The sequence below is a fragment of the Ascidia mentula genome, chromosome 3 (assembly GCF_947561715.1).
Source record: "Ascidia mentula chromosome 3, kaAscMent1.1, whole genome shotgun sequence".
NCBI lineage: Eukaryota > Metazoa > Chordata > Ascidiacea > Phlebobranchia > Ascidiidae > Ascidia > Ascidia mentula.
In genome coordinates, this window is record NC_138568.1 from 15,373,707 (window position 1) to 15,392,756 (window position 19,050).

Consider the following 19,050-nt stretch of genomic DNA (forward strand, 5'->3'; position numbering starts at 1 on the left):
AAGTTAAATGTGGGTTTGAAAATGTATTCCAGATATGAAAAACATACGGATATGAACAAATTTAACAACGATTTTAACTACGAAAGAAGCATTAAATACGATGTTAACCTTGCTGTAACCAGGTTAGTAGGTTTTTATTTTAACATTGATAATTTTTTTTTGGTTATCATTGAGGAATTACCAAATTTCTCAAGAGTAAATCAACAATAACTTTTATTAGCATTTTACCATTAAAAATAAAAAAAAATGTAACACAATCATGTAATGTGGAGTTTTGCAGACAATGTGAAAAAAACGATATTTTTTTCAGTCAAAGCCCGAGCTACACTGTCTTTTTCCAATCAAATCAATTAACTTCACGAAACACAATTCAATCAATCATGGATCCGGTGTTCCCTGCAACAATCATACATACGTTTAGGGTTCGTAAGAGTACAAGAAAATACAACATATCTACAAGTGATATAATTTTTTTATTTTGATCCACGCTGATGTAGATCTACAACAAGGGATCGCAACTGCTTTCATCGGGTGGTCTTACATTCCAGTGGACCGACATGACTTTAGATGGCTTCCAACTTCTCTACCTGTACCACTTCACGTGTTTGGTATGTTGATGTCGTTGAGTCATGTCAGTACAAAGGCATATTTCCTCAGCTCTAACTTCTGTTTTATTGCAAGCCCGCGGCGAGATGCGTTTGCAACCTGAATACAGCGGTCAACAAGTTGGGTATTCCCCTGACCAACGACACGAGGTTCAGTCACCAGCTTCGCTTTCCTCCAATTGATGCCAAACCGATCCCACTCAAACCGGTAATATGTTGAGCACGAAAACATTATGCTTGTTGGTGTTTCGTTCAACTTGCAAGAAACGTTACAAACCTCCTGAAAGCAATGCTACAAGACAGCAGTAGTTTGTTTTTATGTCAACAGAACTGCACCAATGTTAAATGCCAAACAATACTGTGTCACGTGACTGATCTTACAGCATTTACGTCCGTGGTTGTAGAAGCTCGCTTCGTCGTCTGGGCGCCTTCATTTACCGGGGTGAGAACTGAAATGCCACAAAATAATATACAAACATTTTTTGTTTCGTTCTTCAAAAATTGAAATATTGGGATCTACCCAAAACTGCAGATGCAGGCCTAGCGATCACTGCAACTTATTTTATAATACTAAAAAAAGCAGTAGCTTTTTATACAGGATCAGCCTAATGTTGCTGTTTTTCAGACGTTTTTATATCATTTAATGTGTTTACTGAAGGAACTGAAGATGCCCATGGGGCGAAATATATATTCCTGATTTATAAGCCAGGCTGATCCTGTATAAAAAGCTACTGCTTTTTTTAGTATTGTTTCGTTCTTGGTGTGTTTTTTTGCAGAACAACGTGGAAAGTTCGCCGACTTCTAGCGTGATGCTAAACATTTCGTCATCACCGGTTTATCCTATGAAGAATTACGTTGCCCTGGTAACAAAGCCCTGTTAACTTTCCTTATTGGTGTCAAAAACACTGCAACATAGATGTGACATAGCTCTGTTAGGCACTTCGCTTATTTTTGTTAGAAATCTAAATGTGGTCAATTCCAGCTAAATGTTATTGAATTTGTGACGTCAGGCTTCGACCACAATAAAAGCAAACAAGTCACCAGATGCTCTACCACAGTCGAGGGATACCTCGGATATTTTGGCGATTCTCGGTGCAATTCTCGGGGGAGTAGCCTTACTGTCAATAGTAGTGTTGGTGTGTTGGAAGGTGAGTTAATGAAATTTGGAATTAAATTTAATAAATAAATTATATGTACAAGTGTCACACACAATTAGATAATCATTGTAAGTAATCTTATATTTAACTTCTCTCGGCAAATATAAGATAAAGGTGGCTTGAAAATGTATATATATGCTGTTGCTTAGATTGGATTCTTCAACAGCAAGTATAAAGATAAGCTTGTGGAGGCACAACAAGTTGATGAGACACCAACTATAGTAGAAGATATTGAAGAGGAAAAAAACAAAGATTAGGAAAAAAATAATTTCAAAAAACTGGATTATTGCTGATAAATATTACTTGTATTTGGAGAATAAATTTTGGTGACACGCGAAGACAGGCTACTTTAAGAATGAAATTATTGGAAAGCAAAGCAACTTTATGCAAAATAAGCCTTGGTTTTTGAAATGTAAAAAACGCAGCCCAAAATAATATAGAAGCCCAGGTCACGAAAAAAGCCTTATCAAGCGAAGTCATATTCGTCTTTTAATTATAATCATTAACATACTTACTATAGGAAAAATGCAGTGAAAAACTTTACGTAATTTTATCGTACAAAAAAACTTTATTGTTACAAAAAAACGCAAAAGTTTTTAATGCATTCGCATGATATGGCAGGATCGTACCATTGCACAGGTCCTCACTTGGAGGTCAAGGTTATTCGGTTTGTGGATGCAAGTGTTGTACTTCTCGAAACAACGCTTACATCCACGTCCACAAGACGCTGCGCTAATGACTAACCACGAGTCTGTTTCAGCACTACGGTTTACCCCACTTTGCATTACTTGTTTGAAACTTCGAATATTTAAAAACACCAACAGCACGAAAAAGTGTCTCGAATCCTGCATTATAAAAAAATCAACGTGTGATGACTAGTACTTTTAATTGACATCAATGTTTTAACCTCTTCATCTGCTTCTACTCGTCTCTCTGTCTGGTCCGCCCATTCCCCTCGTGTTTGTTTGAGGCGATTGTTTTGAACTACTTTACGACGTCCTTCTTCGTTCTCGATCAATCCCTCATTAATCGAGACGGAGTATTCTACTTGCCCGTGATCCAAGCACCTGTCATGATCGAGACAATGGGCATGGTCAGCCTATCTAAATGCATGGAGTTTCTTCATTTCGTTTTGACTTTCGTTTTGAAAAACGAAATTTCGTTTCGTATGACACTTTTTCGTTTCGAAACGATATACAAAAACGAAATTTTGGGTAAAAACATAATGCTAAAAAACAAAAAAAAATTGTAATTTAATGGGCACTTGATGATGCCCTTGAGCGAAACATGTCGGTTTGGAGGAAATTTTGTATCAAAACACACTTGCATTTTAAAATCAAAATTTTGTTTTTTTTTCGTTTCGATTAACGTTTGCGAAACGAAATTTCGTTTTCGTGTTAGGTTTGAAAGCGAAATAGAAGTTGGTTTGGGTTCCCCCAAGAAATTAGTTTAATATTACAAAACTTAAATGAAATTGAGACACAATTGCGTGCCATTTCGAAATACTCGAGTTGTTTTATGCGACTGTAAAGTGTAATGATGTTATTTACGTAGAAAACAGTTGATTTCAGTGATAACATTATCACCACGCACTAAATAAGCGAAATTTCGCGGGTTTTACATCCAAGTAAAGCAAAATCGTGATTGTTCATCGTGATAAAGTGAATCCTGCACTATTTACGCCAAAAGATGATGAAAGATCTTGTTTCACATACGAATCTGACCGTGTGCCGCAAAGGGGAATTGGAAACGAAATTTTGGTTTTAAAAACAAAATTTCGTTTCGAATAACGTTTGCGAAACGAAATTTCGTTTTCGTGTTAGGTTTGAAAGCGAAATAGAAGTTGGTTTGGGTTCCCCCAAGAAATTAGTTTAATATTACAAAACTTAAATGAAATTGAGACACAATTGCGTGCCATTTCGAAATACTCGAGTTGTTTTACGCGACTGTAAAGTGTAATGATGTTATTTACGTAGAAAACAGTTTATTTCAGTGATAACATTATCACCACGCACTAAATAAGCGAAATTTCGCGGGTTTTACATCCAAGTAAAGCAAAATCGTGATTGTTCATCGTGATAAAGTGAATCCTGCACTATTTACGCCAAAAGATGATGAAAGATCTTGTTTCACATACGAATCTGACCGTGTGCCGCAAAGGGGAATTGGAAACGAAATTTTGGTTTTTAAAACAAAAATTCGTTTCGAATAACCTTTGCAAAAGGAAATTTCGTTTTCGTGTTAGGTTTGAAAACGAAACAGAAGTTGGTTTGGGTTCCCCCAAGAAATTAGTTAAATATTACAAGCCCACAATGAAATTGCGTCACAATTGTGTGACATTTTCGAATTACTCGAGTTGTTTTATGCGACTGTAATGTGTAATGATGTTATTTACGTAGAAAACAGTTTATTTCAGTGATAACATTCTCACCACACACTAAATAAGCGAAACTTCGCGGGTTTTACATCCAAGTAAAGCAAAATCGTGATTGTTCATCGTGATAAAGTGAATCCTGCACTATTTACGCCAAAAGATGATAAAAGATCTTGTTTCACATACGAATCTGACCGTGTGCCGCAAAGGGGAATTGGAAACGAAATTTAGGTTTTTAAAACAAAATTTCGTTTCGAATAACCTTTGCCAAAGGAAATTTCGTTTTCGTGTTAGGTTTGAAAACGAAACAGAAGTTGGTTTGGGTTCCCCCAAGAAATTAGTTAAATATTACAAGCCCTCAATGAAATTGCGTCACAATTGTGTGACATTTTCGAATTACTCGAGTTGTTTTATGCGACTGTAATGTGTAATGATGTTATTTACGTAGAAAACAGTTTATTTCAGTGATAACATTCTCACCACACACTAAATAAGCGAAACTTCGCGGGTTTTAAATCTAAGTAAAGCAAAATCGTGATTGTTCATCGTGATAAAGTGAATCCTGCACTATTTACGCCAAAAGATAATGAAAGATCTTGTTTCACATACGAATCTGACCGTGTGCCGCAAAGGGGAATTGGAAACGAAATTTTGGTTTTTAAAACAAAATTTCGTTTCGAAAAACCTTTGCAAAAGGAAATTTCGTTTTCGTGTTAGGTTTGAAAATGAAACAGAAGTTGGTTTGGGTTCCCCCAAGAAATTAGTTAAATATTACAAGCCATCAATGAAATTGCGACACAATTGTGTGACATTTTCGAAATACTCGAGTTGTTTTATGCGACTGTAATGTGTAATGATGTTATTTACGTAGAAAACAGTTTATTTCAGTGATAACATTATCACCACGCACTACATAAGCGAAATTTCGCGGGTTTTACATCTAAGTAAAGAAAATTGTGATTGTTCGTCGTGATAAAGTGAATCCTGCACTATTTACGCCAAAAGATGGTGAAAGATCTTGTTTCACATACGAATCTGACCGTGTGCCGCAAAGGGGAATTGGAAACGAAATTTTTGGTTTCGAAAACAAAATTTCGTTTCGAATAACGTTTGCAAAACGAAATTTCGTTTTCGTGTTAGGTTTGAAAACGAAATAGAAGTTGGTTTGGGTTCCCCCATGAAATTAGTTAAATATTACAAGCCCTCAATTAAATTGCGTCACAATTATGTGACATTTTCGAAATATTCGAGTTGTTTTATGCGACTGTAATGTGTAATGATGTTATTTACGTAGAAAACAGTTTATTTCAGTGATAACATTATCACCACGCACTACATAAGCGAAATTTCGCGGGTTTTACATCTAAGTAAAGCAAAATCGTGATTGATCATCGTGATAAAGTGAATCCTGCACTATTTACGCCAAAAGATGATGAAAGATCTTGTTTCACATACGAATCTGACCGTGTGCCGCAAAGGGGAATTGGAAACGAAATTTTGGTTTTAAAACAAAATTTCGTTTCGAATAACGTTTGCGAAACGAAATTTCGTTTTCGTGTTAGGTTTGAAAGCGAAATAGAAGTTGGTTTGGGTTCCCCCAAGAAATTAGTTTAATATTACAAAACTTAAATGAAATTGAGACACAATTGCGTGCCATTTCGAAATACTCGAGTTGTTTTACGCGACTGTAAAGTGTAATGATGTTATTTACGTAGAAAACAGTTTATTTCAGTGATAACATTATCACCACGCACTAAATAAGCGAAATTTCGCGGGTTTTACATCCAAGTAAAGCAAAATCGTGATTGTTCATCGTGATAAAGTGAATCCTGCACTATTTACGCCAAAAGATGATGAAAGATCTTGTTTCACATACGAATCTGACCGTGTGCCGCAAAGGGGAATTGGAAACGAAATTTTGGTTTTTAAAACAAAAATTCGTTTCGAATAACCTTTGCAAAAGGAAATTTCGTTTTCGTGTTAGGTTTGAAAACGAAACAGAAGTTGGTTTGGGTTCCCCCAAGAAATTAGTTAAATATTACAAGCCCACAATGAAATTGCGTCACAATTGTGTGACATTTCGAATTACTCGAGTTGTTCTATGCGACTGTAATGTGTAATGATGTTATTTACGTAGAAAACAGTTTATTTCAGTGATAACATTATCACCACGCACTACATAAGCGAAATTTCGCGGGTTTTACATCTAAGTAAAGAAAATTGTGATTGTTCGTCGTGATAAAGTGAATCCTGCACTATTTACGCCAAAAGATGGTGAAAGATCTTGTTTCACATACGAATCTGACCGTGTGCCGCAAAGGGGAATTGGAAACGAAATTTTTGGTTTCGAAAACAAAATTTCGTTTCGAATAACGTTTGCAAAACGAAATTTCGTTTTCGTATTAGGTTTGAAAACGAAATAGAAGTTGGTTTGGGTTCCCCCATGAAATTAGTTAAATATTACAAGCCCTCAATTAAATTGCGTCACAATTGTCTGACATTTTCGAAATATTCGAGTTGTTTTATGCGACTGTAATGTGTAATGATGTTATTTACGTAGAAAACAGTTTATTTCAGTGATAACATTATCACCACGCACTACATAAGCGAAATTTCGCGGGTTTTACATCTAAGTAAAGCAAAATCGTGATTGATCATCGTGATAAAGTGAATCCTGCACTATTTACGCCAAAAGATGATGAAAGATCTTGTTTCACATACGAATCTGACCGTGTGCCGCAAAGGGGAATTGGAAACGAAATTTTGGTTTTAAAAACAAAATTTCGTTTCGAATAACGTTTGCGAATCGAAATTTCGTTTTCGTGTTAGGTTTGAAAGCGAAATAGAAGTTGGTTTGGGTTCCCCCAAGAAATTAGTTTAATATTACAAAACTTAAATGAAATTGAGACACAATTGCGTGCCATTTCGAAATACTCGAGTTGTTTTACGCGACTGTAAAGTGTAATGATGTTATTTACGTAGAAAACAGTTTATTTCAGTGATAACATTATCACCACGCACTAAATAAGCGAAATTTCGCGGGTTTTACATCCAAGTAAAGCAAAATCGTGATTGTTCATCGTGATAAAGTGAATCCTGCACTATTTACGCCAAAAGATGATGAAAGATCTTGTTTCACATACGAATCTGACCGTGTGCCGCAAAGGGGAATTGGAAACGAAATTTTGGTTTTTAAAACAAAAATTCGTTTCGAATAACCTTTGCAAAAGGAAATTTCGTTTTCGTGTTTGGTTTGAAAACGAAACAGAAGTTGGTTTGGGTTCCCCCAAGAAATTAGTTAAATATTACAAGCCCACAATGAAATTGCGTCACAATTGTGTGACATTTTCGAATTACTCGAGTTGTTTTATGCGACTGTAATGTGTAATGATGTTATTTACGTAGAAAACAGTTTATTTCAGTGATAACATTCTCACCACACACTAAATAAGCGAAACTTCGCGGGTTTTACATCCAAGTAAAGCAAAATCGTGATTGTTCATCGTGATAAAGTGAATCCTGCACTATTTACGCCAAAAGATGATGAAAGATCTTGTTTCACATACGAATCTGACCGTGTGCCGCAAAGGGGAATTGGAAACGAAATTTTGGTTTTTAAAACAAAATTTCGTTTCGAATAACCTTTGCCAAAGGAAATTTCGTTTTCGTGTTAGGTTTGAAAACGAAACAGAAGTTGGTTTGGGTTCCCCCAAGAAATTAGTTAAATATTACAAGCCCTCAATGAAATTGCGTCACAATTGTGTGACATTTTCGAATTACTCGAGTTGTTTTATGCGACTGTAATGTGTAATGATGTTATTTACGTAGAAAACAGTTTATTTCAGTGATAACATTCTCACCACACACTAAATAAGCGAAACTTCGCGGGTTTTAAATCTAAGTAAAGCAAAATCGTGATTGATCATCGTGATAAAGTGAATCCTGCACTATTTACGCCAAAAGATGATGAAAGATCTTGTTTCACATACGAATCTGACCGTGTGCCGCAAAGGGGAATTGGAAACGAAATTTTGGTTTTAAAACAAAATTTCGTTTCGAATAACGTTTGCGAAACGAAATTTCGTTTTCGTGTTAGGTTTGAAAGCGAAATAGAAGTTGGTTTGGGTTCCCCCAAGAAATTAGTTTAATATTACAAAACTTAAATGAAATTGAGACACAATTGCGTGCCATTTCGAAATACTCGAGTTGTTTTACGCGACTGTAAAGTGTAATGATGTTATTTACGTAGAAAACAGTTTATTTCAGTGATAACATTATCACCACGCACTAAATAAGCGAAATTTCGCGGGTTTTACATCCAAGTAAAGCAAAATCGTGATTGTTCATCGTGATAAAGTGAATCCTGCACTATTTACGCCAAAAGATGATGAAAGATCTTGTTTCACATACGAATCTGACCGTGTGCCGCAAAGGGGAATTGGAAACGAAATTTTGGTTTTTAAAACAAAAATTCGTTTCGAATAACCTTTGCAAAAGGAAATTTCGTTTTCGTGTTAGGTTTGAAAACGAAACAGAAGTTGGTTTGGGTTCCCCCAAGAAATTAGTTAAATATTACAAGCCCACAATGAAATTGCGTCACAATTGTGTGACATTTCGAATTACTCGAGTTGTTCTATGCGACTGTAATGTGTAATGATGTTATTTACGTAGAAAACAGTTTATTTCAGTGATAACATTATCACCACGCACTACATAAGCGAAATTTCGCGGGTTTTACATCTAAGTAAAGAAAATTGTGATTGTTCGTCGTGATAAAGTGAATCCTGCACTATTTACGCCAAAAGATGGTGAAAGATCTTGTTTCACATACGAATCTGACCGTGTGCCGCAAAGGGGAATTGGAAACGAAATTTTTGGTTTCGAAAACAAAATTTCGTTTCGAATAACGTTTGCAAAACGAAATTTCGTTTTCGTATTAGGTTTGAAAACGAAATAGAAGTTGGTTTGGGTTCCCCCATGAAATTAGTTAAATATTACAAGCCCTCAATTAAATTGCGTCACAATTGTCTGACATTTTCGAAATATTCGAGTTGTTTTATGCGACTGTAATGTGTAATGATGTTATTTACGTAGAAAACAGTTTATTTCAGTGATAACATTATCACCACGCACTACATAAGCGAAATTTCGCGGGTTTTACATCTAAGTAAAGCAAAATCGTGATTGATCATCGTGATAAAGTGAATCCTGCACTATTTACGCCAAAAGATGATGAAAGATCTTGTTTCACATACGAATCTGACCGTGTGCCGCAAAGGGGAATTGGAAACGAAATTTTGGTTTTAAAAACAAAATTTCGTTTCGAATAACGTTTGCGAATCGAAATTTCGTTTTCGTGTTAGGTTTGAAAGCGAAATAGAAGTTGGTTTGGGTTCCCCCAAGAAATTAGTTTAATATTACAAAACTTAAATGAAATTGAGACACAATTGCGTGCCATTTCGAAATACTCGAGTTGTTTTACGCGACTGTAAAGTGTAATGATGTTATTTACGTAGAAAACAGTTTATTTCAGTGATAACATTATCACCACGCACTAAATAAGCGAAATTTCGCGGGTTTTACATCCAAGTAAAGCAAAATCGTGATTGTTCATCGTGATAAAGTGAATCCTGCACTATTTACGCCAAAAGATGATGAAAGATCTTGTTTCACATACGAATCTGACCGTGTGCCGCAAAGGGGAATTGGAAACGAAATTTTGGTTTTTAAAACAAAAATTCGTTTCGAATAACCTTTGCAAAAGGAAATTTCGTTTTCGTGTTAGGTTTGAAAACGAAACAGAAGTTGGTTTGGGTTCCCCCAAGAAATTAGTTAAATATTACAAGCCCACAATGAAATTGCGTCACAATTGTGTGACATTTTCGAATTACTCGAGTTGTTTTATGCGACTGTAATGTGTAATGATGTTATTTACGTAGAAAACAGTTTATTTCAGTGATAACATTCTCACCACACACTAAATAAGCGAAACTTCGCGGGTTTTACATCCAAGTAAAGCAAAATCGTGATTGTTCATCGTGATAAAGTGAATCCTGCACTATTTACGCCAAAAGATGATGAAAGATCTTGTTTCACATACGAATCTGACCGTGTGCCGCAAAGGGGAATTGGAAACGAAATTTTGGTTTTTAAAACAAAATTTCGTTTCGAATAACCTTTGCCAAAGGAAATTTCGTTTTCGTGTTAGGTTTGAAAACGAAACAGAAGTTGGTTTGGGTTCCCCCAAGAAATTAGTTAAATATTACAAGCCCTCAATGAAATTGCGTCACAATTGTGTGACATTTTCGAATTACTCGAGTTGTTTTATGCGACTGTAATGTGTAATGATGTTATTTACGTAGAAAACAGTTTATTTCAGTGATAACATTCTCACCACACACTAAATAAGCGAAACTTCGCGGGTTTTAAATCTAAGTAAAGCAAAATCGTGATTGTTCATCGTGATAAAGTGAATCCTGCACTATTTACGCCAAAAGATAATGAAAGATCTTGTTTCACATACGAATCTGACCGTGTGCCGCAAAGGGGAATTGGAAACGAAATTTTGGTTTTTAAAACAAAATTTCGTTTCGAAAAACCTTTGCAAAAGGAAATTTCGTTTTCGTGTTAGGTTTGAAAACGAAACAGAAGTTGGTTTGGGTTCCCCCAAGAAATTAGTTAAATATTACAAGCCATCAATGAAATTGCGACACAATTGTGTGACATTTTCGAAATACTCGAGTTGTTTTATGCGACTGTAATGTGTAATGATGTTATTTACGTAGAAAACAGTTTATTTCAGTGATAACATTATCACCACGCACTACATAAGCGAAATTTCGCGGGTTTTACATCTAAGTAAAGAAAATTGTGATTGTTCGTCGTGATAAAGTGAATCCTGCACTATTTACGCCAAAAGATGATGAAAGATCTTGTTTCACATACGAATCTGACCGTGTGCCGCAAAGGGGAATTGGAAACGAAATTTTTGGTTTCGAAAACAAAATTTCGTTTCGAATAACGTTTGCAAAACGAAATTTCGTTTTCGTGTTAGGTTTGAAAACGAAATAGAAGTTGGTTTGGGTTCCCCCATGAAATTAGTTAAACATTACAAGCCCTCAATTAAATTGCGTCACAATTGTGTGACATTTTCGAAATATTCGAGTTGTTTTATGCGACTGTAATGTGTAATGATGTTATTTACGTAGAAAACAGTTTATTTCAGTGATAACATTATCACCACGCACTACATAAGCGAAATTTCGCGGGTTTTACATCTAAGTAAAGCAAAATCGTGATTGATCATCGTGATAAAGTGAATCCTGCACTATTTACGCCAAAAGATGATGAAAGATCTTGTTTCACATACGAATCTGACCGTGTGCCGCAAAGGGGAATTGGAAACGAAATTTTGGTTTTAAAAACAAAATTTCGTTTCGAAAAACCTTTGCAAAAGGAAATTTCGTTTTCGTGTTAGGTTTGAAAACGAAATAGAAGTTGGTTTGGGTTCCTCCAAGAAATTAGTTAAATATTACAAGCCCTCAATGAAATTGCGTCACAATTGTGTGACATTTTCGAAATACTAGAGTTGTTTTATGCGACTGTAATGTGTAATGATGTTATTTACGTAGAAAACAGTTTATTTCAGATGATGAAAGATCTTGTTTCACATACGAATCTGACCGTGTGCCGCAAAGGGGAATTGGAAACGAAATTTTGGTTTTTGAAACAAAATTTCGTTTGGAATAACCTTTGCAAAAGGAAATTTCGTTTTCGTGTTAGGTTTGAAAACGAAACAGAAGTTGGTTTGGGTTCCCCCATGAAATTAGTTAAATATTACAAGCCCTCAATTAAATTGCGTCACAATTGTGTGACATTTTCGAAATATTCGAGTTGTTTTATGCGACTGTAATGTGTAATGATGTTATTTACGTAGAAAACAGTTTATTTCAGTGATAACATTATCACCACGCACTACATTAGCGAAATTTCGCGGGTTTTACATCTAAGTAAAGCAAAATCGTGATTGATCATCGTGATAAAGTGAATCCTGCACTATTTACGCCAAAAGATGATGAAAGATCTTGTTTCACATACGAATCTGACCGTGTGCCGCAAAGGGGAATTGGAAACGAAATTTTGGTTTTAAAAACAAAATTTCGTTTCGAAAAACCTTTGCAAAAGGAAATTTCGTTTTCGTGTTAGGTTTGAAAACGAAATAGAAGTTGGTTTGGGTTCCCCGAGGAAATTAGTTAAATATTACAAGCCCTCAATGAAATTGCGTCACAATTGTGTGACATTTTCGAAATACTAGAGTTGTTTTATGCGACTGTAATGTGTAATGATGTTATTTACGTAGAAAACAGTTTATTTCAGATGATGAAAGATCTTGTTTCACATACGAATCTGACCGTGTGCCGCAAAGTGGAATTGGAAACGAAATTTTGGTTTTTGAAACAAAATTTCGTTTCGAATAACCTTTGCAAAAGGAAATTTCGTTTTCGTGTTAGGTTTGAAAACGAAACAGAAGTTGGTTTGGTTTCCCCTAAGAAATTAGTTAAATATTACAAGCCCTCAATGAAATTGCGTCACAATTGTGTGACATTTTCGAAATACTCGAGTTGTTTTACGCGACTGTAAAGTGTAATTATGTTATTTACGTAGAAAACAGTTTATTTCAATGATAACATTCTCACCACAAACTAAATATGCGAAACTTCGCGGGTTTTACATCTAAGTAAAGCAAAATCGTGATTGTTGGTCGTGATAAATTGAATCCTGCACTATTTACGCCAAAAGATGATGAAAGATCTCGTTTCACATACGAATCTGACCGTGTGCCGCAAAGGGGAATTGGAAACGAAAATTTTGGTTTCGAAAACAAAATTTCGTTTCGAATAACGTTTGCGAAACGAAATTTCGTTTTCGTGTTAGGTTTGAAAACGAAATAGAAGTTGGTTTGGGTTCCCCTAAGAAATTAGTTGAATATTCCTAGACTTAAATGAAATTGCGACACAATTGTGTGACATTTTCGAAATACTCGAGTTGTTTTATGCGACTGTAATGTGTAATGATGTTATTTACGTAGAAAACAGTTTATTTCAGTGATAACATTCTCACCACACACTAAATAAGCGAAACTTCGCGGGTTTTACATCTAAGTAAAGCAAAATCGTGATTGTTCATCGTGATAAAGTGAATCCTGCACTATTTACGCCAAAAGATGATGAAAGATCTTGTTTCACATACGAATCTGACCGTGTGCCGCAAAGGGGAATTGGAAACGAAATTTTGGTTTTTAAAGCAAAATTTCGTTTCGAAAAACCTTTGCAAAAGGAAATTTCGTTTTCGTGTTAGGTTTGAAAACGAAACAGAAGTTGGTTTGGGTTCCCCCAAGAAATTAGTTAAATATTACAAGCCATCAATGAAATTGCGACACAATTGTGTGACATTTTCGAAATACTCGAGTTGTTTTACGCGACTGTAAAGTGTAATGATGTTATTTACGTAGAAAACAGTTTATTTCAATGATAACATTCTCACCACAAACTAAATATGCGAAACTTCGCGGGTTTTACATCTAAGTAAAGCAAAATCGTGATTGTTCATCGTGATAAAGTGAATCCTGCACTATTTACGCCAAAAGATGATGAAAGATCTTGTTTCACATACGAATCTGACCGTGTGCCGCAAAGGGGAATTGGAAACGAAATTTTGGTTTTTAAAACAAAATTTCGTTTCGAAAAACCTTTGCAAAAGGAAATTTCGTTTTCGTGTTAGGTTTGAAAACGAAACAGAAGTTGGTTTGGGTTCCCCCGAAGAAATTAGTTAAATATTACAAGCCATCAATGAAATTGCGACACAATTGTGTGACATTTTCGAAATACTCGAGTTGTTTTATGCGACTGTAATGTGTAATGATGTTATTTACGTAGAAAACAGTTTATTTCAGTGATAACATTATCACCACGCACTACATAAGCGAAATTTCGCGGGTTTTACATCTAAGTAAAGAAAATTGTGATTGTTCGTCGTGATAAAGTGAATCCTGCACTATTTACGCCAAAAGATGATGAAAGATCTTGTTTCACATACGAATCTGACCGTGTGCCGCAAAGGGGAATTGGAAACGAAAATTTTGGTTTCGAAAACAAAATTTCGTTTCCAATAACGTTTGCGAAACGAAATTTCGTTTTCGTGTTAGGTTTGAAAACGAAATAGAAGTTGGTTTGGGTTCCCCTAAGAAATTAGTTGAATATTACGAGACTTAAATGAAATTGCGACACAATTGTGTGACATTTTCGAAATACTCGAGTTGTTTTATGCGACTGCAATGTGTAATGATGTTATTTACGTAGAAAACAGTTTATTTCAGTGATAACATTCTCACCACACACTAAATAAGCGAAACTTCGCGGGTTTTACATCTAAGTAAAGCAAAATCGTGATTGATCATCGTGATAAAGTGAATCCTGCACTATTTACGCCAAAAGATGATGAAAGATCTTGTTTCACATACGAATCTGACCGTGTGCCGCAAAGGGGAATTGGAAACGAAATTTTGGTTTTTGAAACAAAAGTTCGTTTCGAATAACCTTTGCAAAAGGAAATTTCGTTTTCGTGTTAGGTTTGAAATCGAAACAGAAGTTGGTTTGGGTTCCCCGAAGAAATTAGTTAAATATTACAAGCCCTCAATGAAATTGCGTCACAATTGTGTGACATTTTCGAAATACTCGAGTTGTTTTACGCGACTGTAAAGTGTAATGATGTTATTTACGTAGAAAACAGTTTATTTCAATGATAACATTCTCACCACAAACTAAATATGCGAAACTTCGCGGGTTTTACATCTAAGTAAAGCAAAATCGTGATTGTTGGTCGTGATAAAGTGAATCCTGCACTATTTACGCCAAAAGATGATGAAAGATCTTGTTTCACATACGAATCTGACCGTGTGCCGCAAAGGGGAATTGGAAACGAAAATTTTGGTTTCGAAAACAAAATTTCGTTTCGAATAACGTTTGCGAAACGAAATTTCGTTTTCGTGTTAGGTTTGAAAACGAAATAGAAGTTGGTTTGGGTTCCCCTAAGAAATTAGTTGAATATTACTAGACTTAAATGAAATTGCGACACAATTGTGTGACATTTTCGAAATACTCGAGTTGTTTTATGCGTCTGCAATGTGTAATGATGTTATTTACGTAGAAAACAGTTTATTTCAATGATAACATTCTCACCACACACTAAATATGCGAAACTTCGCGGGTTTTACATCTAAGTAAAGCAAAATCGTGATTGTTCATCGTGATAAAGTGAATCCTGCACTATTTACGCCAAAAGATGATGAAAGATCTTGTTTCACATACGAATCTGACCGTGTGCCGCAAAGGGGAATTGGAAACGAAATTTTGGTTTTTGAAACAAAATTTCGTTTCGAATAACCTTTGCAAAAGGAAATTTCGTTTTCGTGTTAGGTTTGAAAACGAAACAGAAGTTTGTTTGGGTTCCCCCAAGAAATTAGTTAAATATTACAAGCCCTCAATGAAATTGCGTCACAATTGTGTGACATTTTCGAAATACTCGAGTTGTTTTTCGCGACTGTAAAGTGTAATGATGTTATTTACGTAGAAAACAGTTTATTTCAATGATAACATTCTCACCACACACTAAATATGCGAAACTTCGCGGGTTTTACATCTAAGTAAAGCAAAATCGTGATTGTTGGTCGTGATAAAGTGAATCCTGCACTATTTACGCCAAAAGATGATGAAAGATCTTGTTTCACATACGAATCTGACTGTGTGCCGCAAAGGGGAATTGGAAACCAAAATTTTGGTTTCGAAAACAAAATTTCGTTTCGAATAACGTTTGCGAAAGGAAATTTCGTTTTCGTGTTAGGTTTGAAAACGAAATAGAAGTTGGTTTGGGTTCCCCTAAGAAATTAGTTGAATATTACTAGACTTAAATGAAATTGCGACACAATTGTGTGACATTTTCGAAATACTCGAGTTGTTTTATGCGACTGTAATGTGTAATGATGTTATTTACGTAGAAAACTGTTTATTTCAGTGATAACATTATCACCACGCACTACATAAGCGAAATTTCGCGGGTTTTACATCTAAGTAAAGAAAATCGTGATTGTTCGTCGTGATAAAGTGAATCCTGCACTATTTACGCCAAAAGATGGTGAAAGATCTTGTTTCACATACGAATCTGACCGTGTGCCGCAAAGGGGAATTGGAAACGAATTTTTGGTTTCGAAAACAAAATTTCGTTTCGAATAACGTTTGCAAAAGGAAATTTTGTTTTCGTGTTAGGTTTGAAAACGAAATGGTTTATAACTTCGAATTATAATTTCTTTTCGAGAAACGTCTGCAATTTTCTCAGCCAACGTAAAATCTGCGTAAATTTAATGTTTACTTTGATAAGCAAAGTTGTGATTGTTTTCATTACAAGTAGTCAGGCGTCCTTTCAACCGTGCAGGTTTCGATCGTTTATGCAGTTTATTAGGCGTCTGGTTGTCCCTGGGCTTTTTTCTCATTAGATGCCCAGCTGCGACTCGACCTACATTGCAAGTTATTTTTGCGTTGCCCCACTGTGTTGGAAATTAACTAGTGCGTCGTAACAGTGTTGGTGATGGTTTTACAAGGCTGTTAGCCACTATTTCAATTTACAAAAACGTCATGCAATATTGAACATGTTTTGTGAACAAAAGAAAAAAAACAATAAAAGCCTGTTTCGAACAGTTCCAAAATGTTCCGCACGTAGATCTCATTTGAATTCCCGTTTGAAAAATGCATGCAAACCAAATTTAGTTTTGATTTAACAACGAAATGCAAGTTGGTTTGGGTTCCGCCAATAAATTACTAAAATATCACACCACTTATGTTTATCAATAAAATTGTTACATAATTACGTCATAGATTTACAATAATAACAATCCACGAACTGCATGTTGCTATTCGAAAGTTTAAAGTTGTTATTTGTGTGAAAAGCAGTTTATTTTAATGTCAAGTTTACGCTAATTATGCGTAAATTGAATATTTACTTTGAAGTAAAGTAAAATTGTAATTGTTTTTATAATATTTAACAGAACAACGAACACTAAGGCGTGTTTCGAAACAATTCCAAAATGGATCGCACGAACATCAGTTATTTACAAGTAATCATGTTTCCCAACAACCAGGGCGTTGGAAACGCAAATTTTGGTTTCGAATTATAATTTCTTTTCGAATAACGTTTGCAATTTTCTCAGCCGACGATAAATCTGCGTAAATTTAATGTTTACTTTGAAGTAAAGCAAAGTTGTGATTGTTTTCATTACAAGTAAACAGGCGTCCCTTCAACCGTGCAGGTTTCGATCGTTTATGCAGTTTATTAGGCGTCTGGTTGTCCCTGGGCTTAGATGCCCAGCTGCGACTCGACCTACATTGCAAGTTGTTTTTGCGTTGCCCCACTGTGTTGGAATTTAACTAGTGCGTCGTAACAGTGTTGGTGTTAGTTATTTAAAGCTGTTAGCTGTTTAAAAAAAATGAAAATTTTTTGTATAAAACGCATAAGAACGAAAGCTGAAGCGCATTTCGAAACCGCACCAAAGATCAGTGTTAGTCAAGCAAATAAGCCGTACCAGAAAAAGAATAATTCAGCGCCGCGGCAGTAGTGCAATTGTTATTATTTCTGGGTAGATTGAGCCCTGAAGATATTTGAATGAAAAATCTTTTAACAGTTTATTTTTTTTTTTTTTTTTTTAAATTGACGCTTTATTCTGTAACCAATAGTTATTCACTCAAATGAAAGAAGGTTTTATGTCAAATTATTTTCGGCTACATTGATTTCAAAATCTTTGTTCGGCACAGTTTTTCTTTGTCAAAGTTACGTGGTTCAGCGGAGGGCGAAATGGACAATTTCAGAAGGAGAAAGTTGTTTGCCAAGTAAGCTTAATTAACTTTTTTTTTTTGAAAAAATGCTTGTTCTTTAATTTTAACTTTTGTGTGTTTTAAGTTGATGTTAAGTTTTGGTAGTGATGTATCGAAGCTTCGGTTAACCGAATTTATTTAAAAAATTTTATCAACAATAGCGTGTGGACCGCATGAAAAATTTTTAATACTATGAAGATCACAGTCTTTTGTGCGAAAAATCTTTTTTCTATAATTGTGTTTCACACATGACGTAACAATTAGCTATTACGAATGCGAGTTATTTATGTAAGTCGTAGCATTTACGATGCAGTTGATTGGTGACCGCGGTCAAACACATTTCGTTGCGATACACTTATAGGTGTTTAAAAAACTCAACAATAATGTAATGTACATGTTCTGTGCTTATTCTTCACCATTTTTTTGAACATTCTATGACCCGGAACATCATTAAATTGACACTTGTATGCAGCGCCCAAATGCTCGCTATCTACGCATTATGTAACTATTCATTTTGATCACGGTCAAACCCATTGCGTTGCGATTATACTTCATAGGTGTTTAAAAAAATGCAATGATAACGTGATTTATATGTTGTAAGCTTGTTCTACACCAATTTAAAAAATTCTCTGGCCCGGAACATTATTATTTTGTCACTTTTATGCACTGCCCCAAATGTTCGCTGTAACAACGCAGAACGCACATCTTGAGATTCACACAGCGTAACCGCGGCTGTAACTATAAGTAGTAATTAGATTAGTGGTTCTTAAACTATTTTGGTCGCGCCCCCTTACTAGTCAAATCTTGCCCCCCTCTTAGTCCGACAACTTAAAAAATGCGCAATTCAAAAACAAGCTTTTTTTAACGTTTGTCAATGGGAGGGATGTGACTGCATTTTTGAAACGAAACAATCTGCAAATACTCTGCACTGCTCTTTTTTTCTAAACTTCGATATCTTTAAATATTTGCCGCAGATAAAGGTAGCAAAACTATTT

The 19,050-nt window shown here is 35.3% G+C and overlaps 1 protein-coding gene across 1 annotated transcript in view; it reads left to right on the plus strand.

Moving 5' to 3' along the window:
* The window catches only part of LOC145895730 (uncharacterized), a 66,149-nt gene extending 64,130 nt beyond the window's left edge, over positions 1 to 2,019 (plus strand). Inside the window, exons 22-29 of the mRNA XM_082984516.1 lie at positions 33 to 122; positions 311 to 422; positions 498 to 608; positions 682 to 813; positions 934 to 1,047; positions 1,382 to 1,468; positions 1,616 to 1,753; positions 1,912 to 2,019. Coding sequence (XP_082840642.1) covers positions 33 to 122; positions 311 to 422; positions 498 to 608; positions 682 to 813; positions 934 to 1,047; positions 1,382 to 1,468; positions 1,616 to 1,753; positions 1,912 to 2,019 — 892 coding nt within the window. The remainder of the gene's footprint in view (positions 1 to 32; positions 123 to 310; positions 423 to 497; positions 609 to 681; positions 814 to 933; positions 1,048 to 1,381; positions 1,469 to 1,615; positions 1,754 to 1,911) is intronic.
* Positions 2,020 to 19,050: the final 17,031 nt, after the last annotated feature.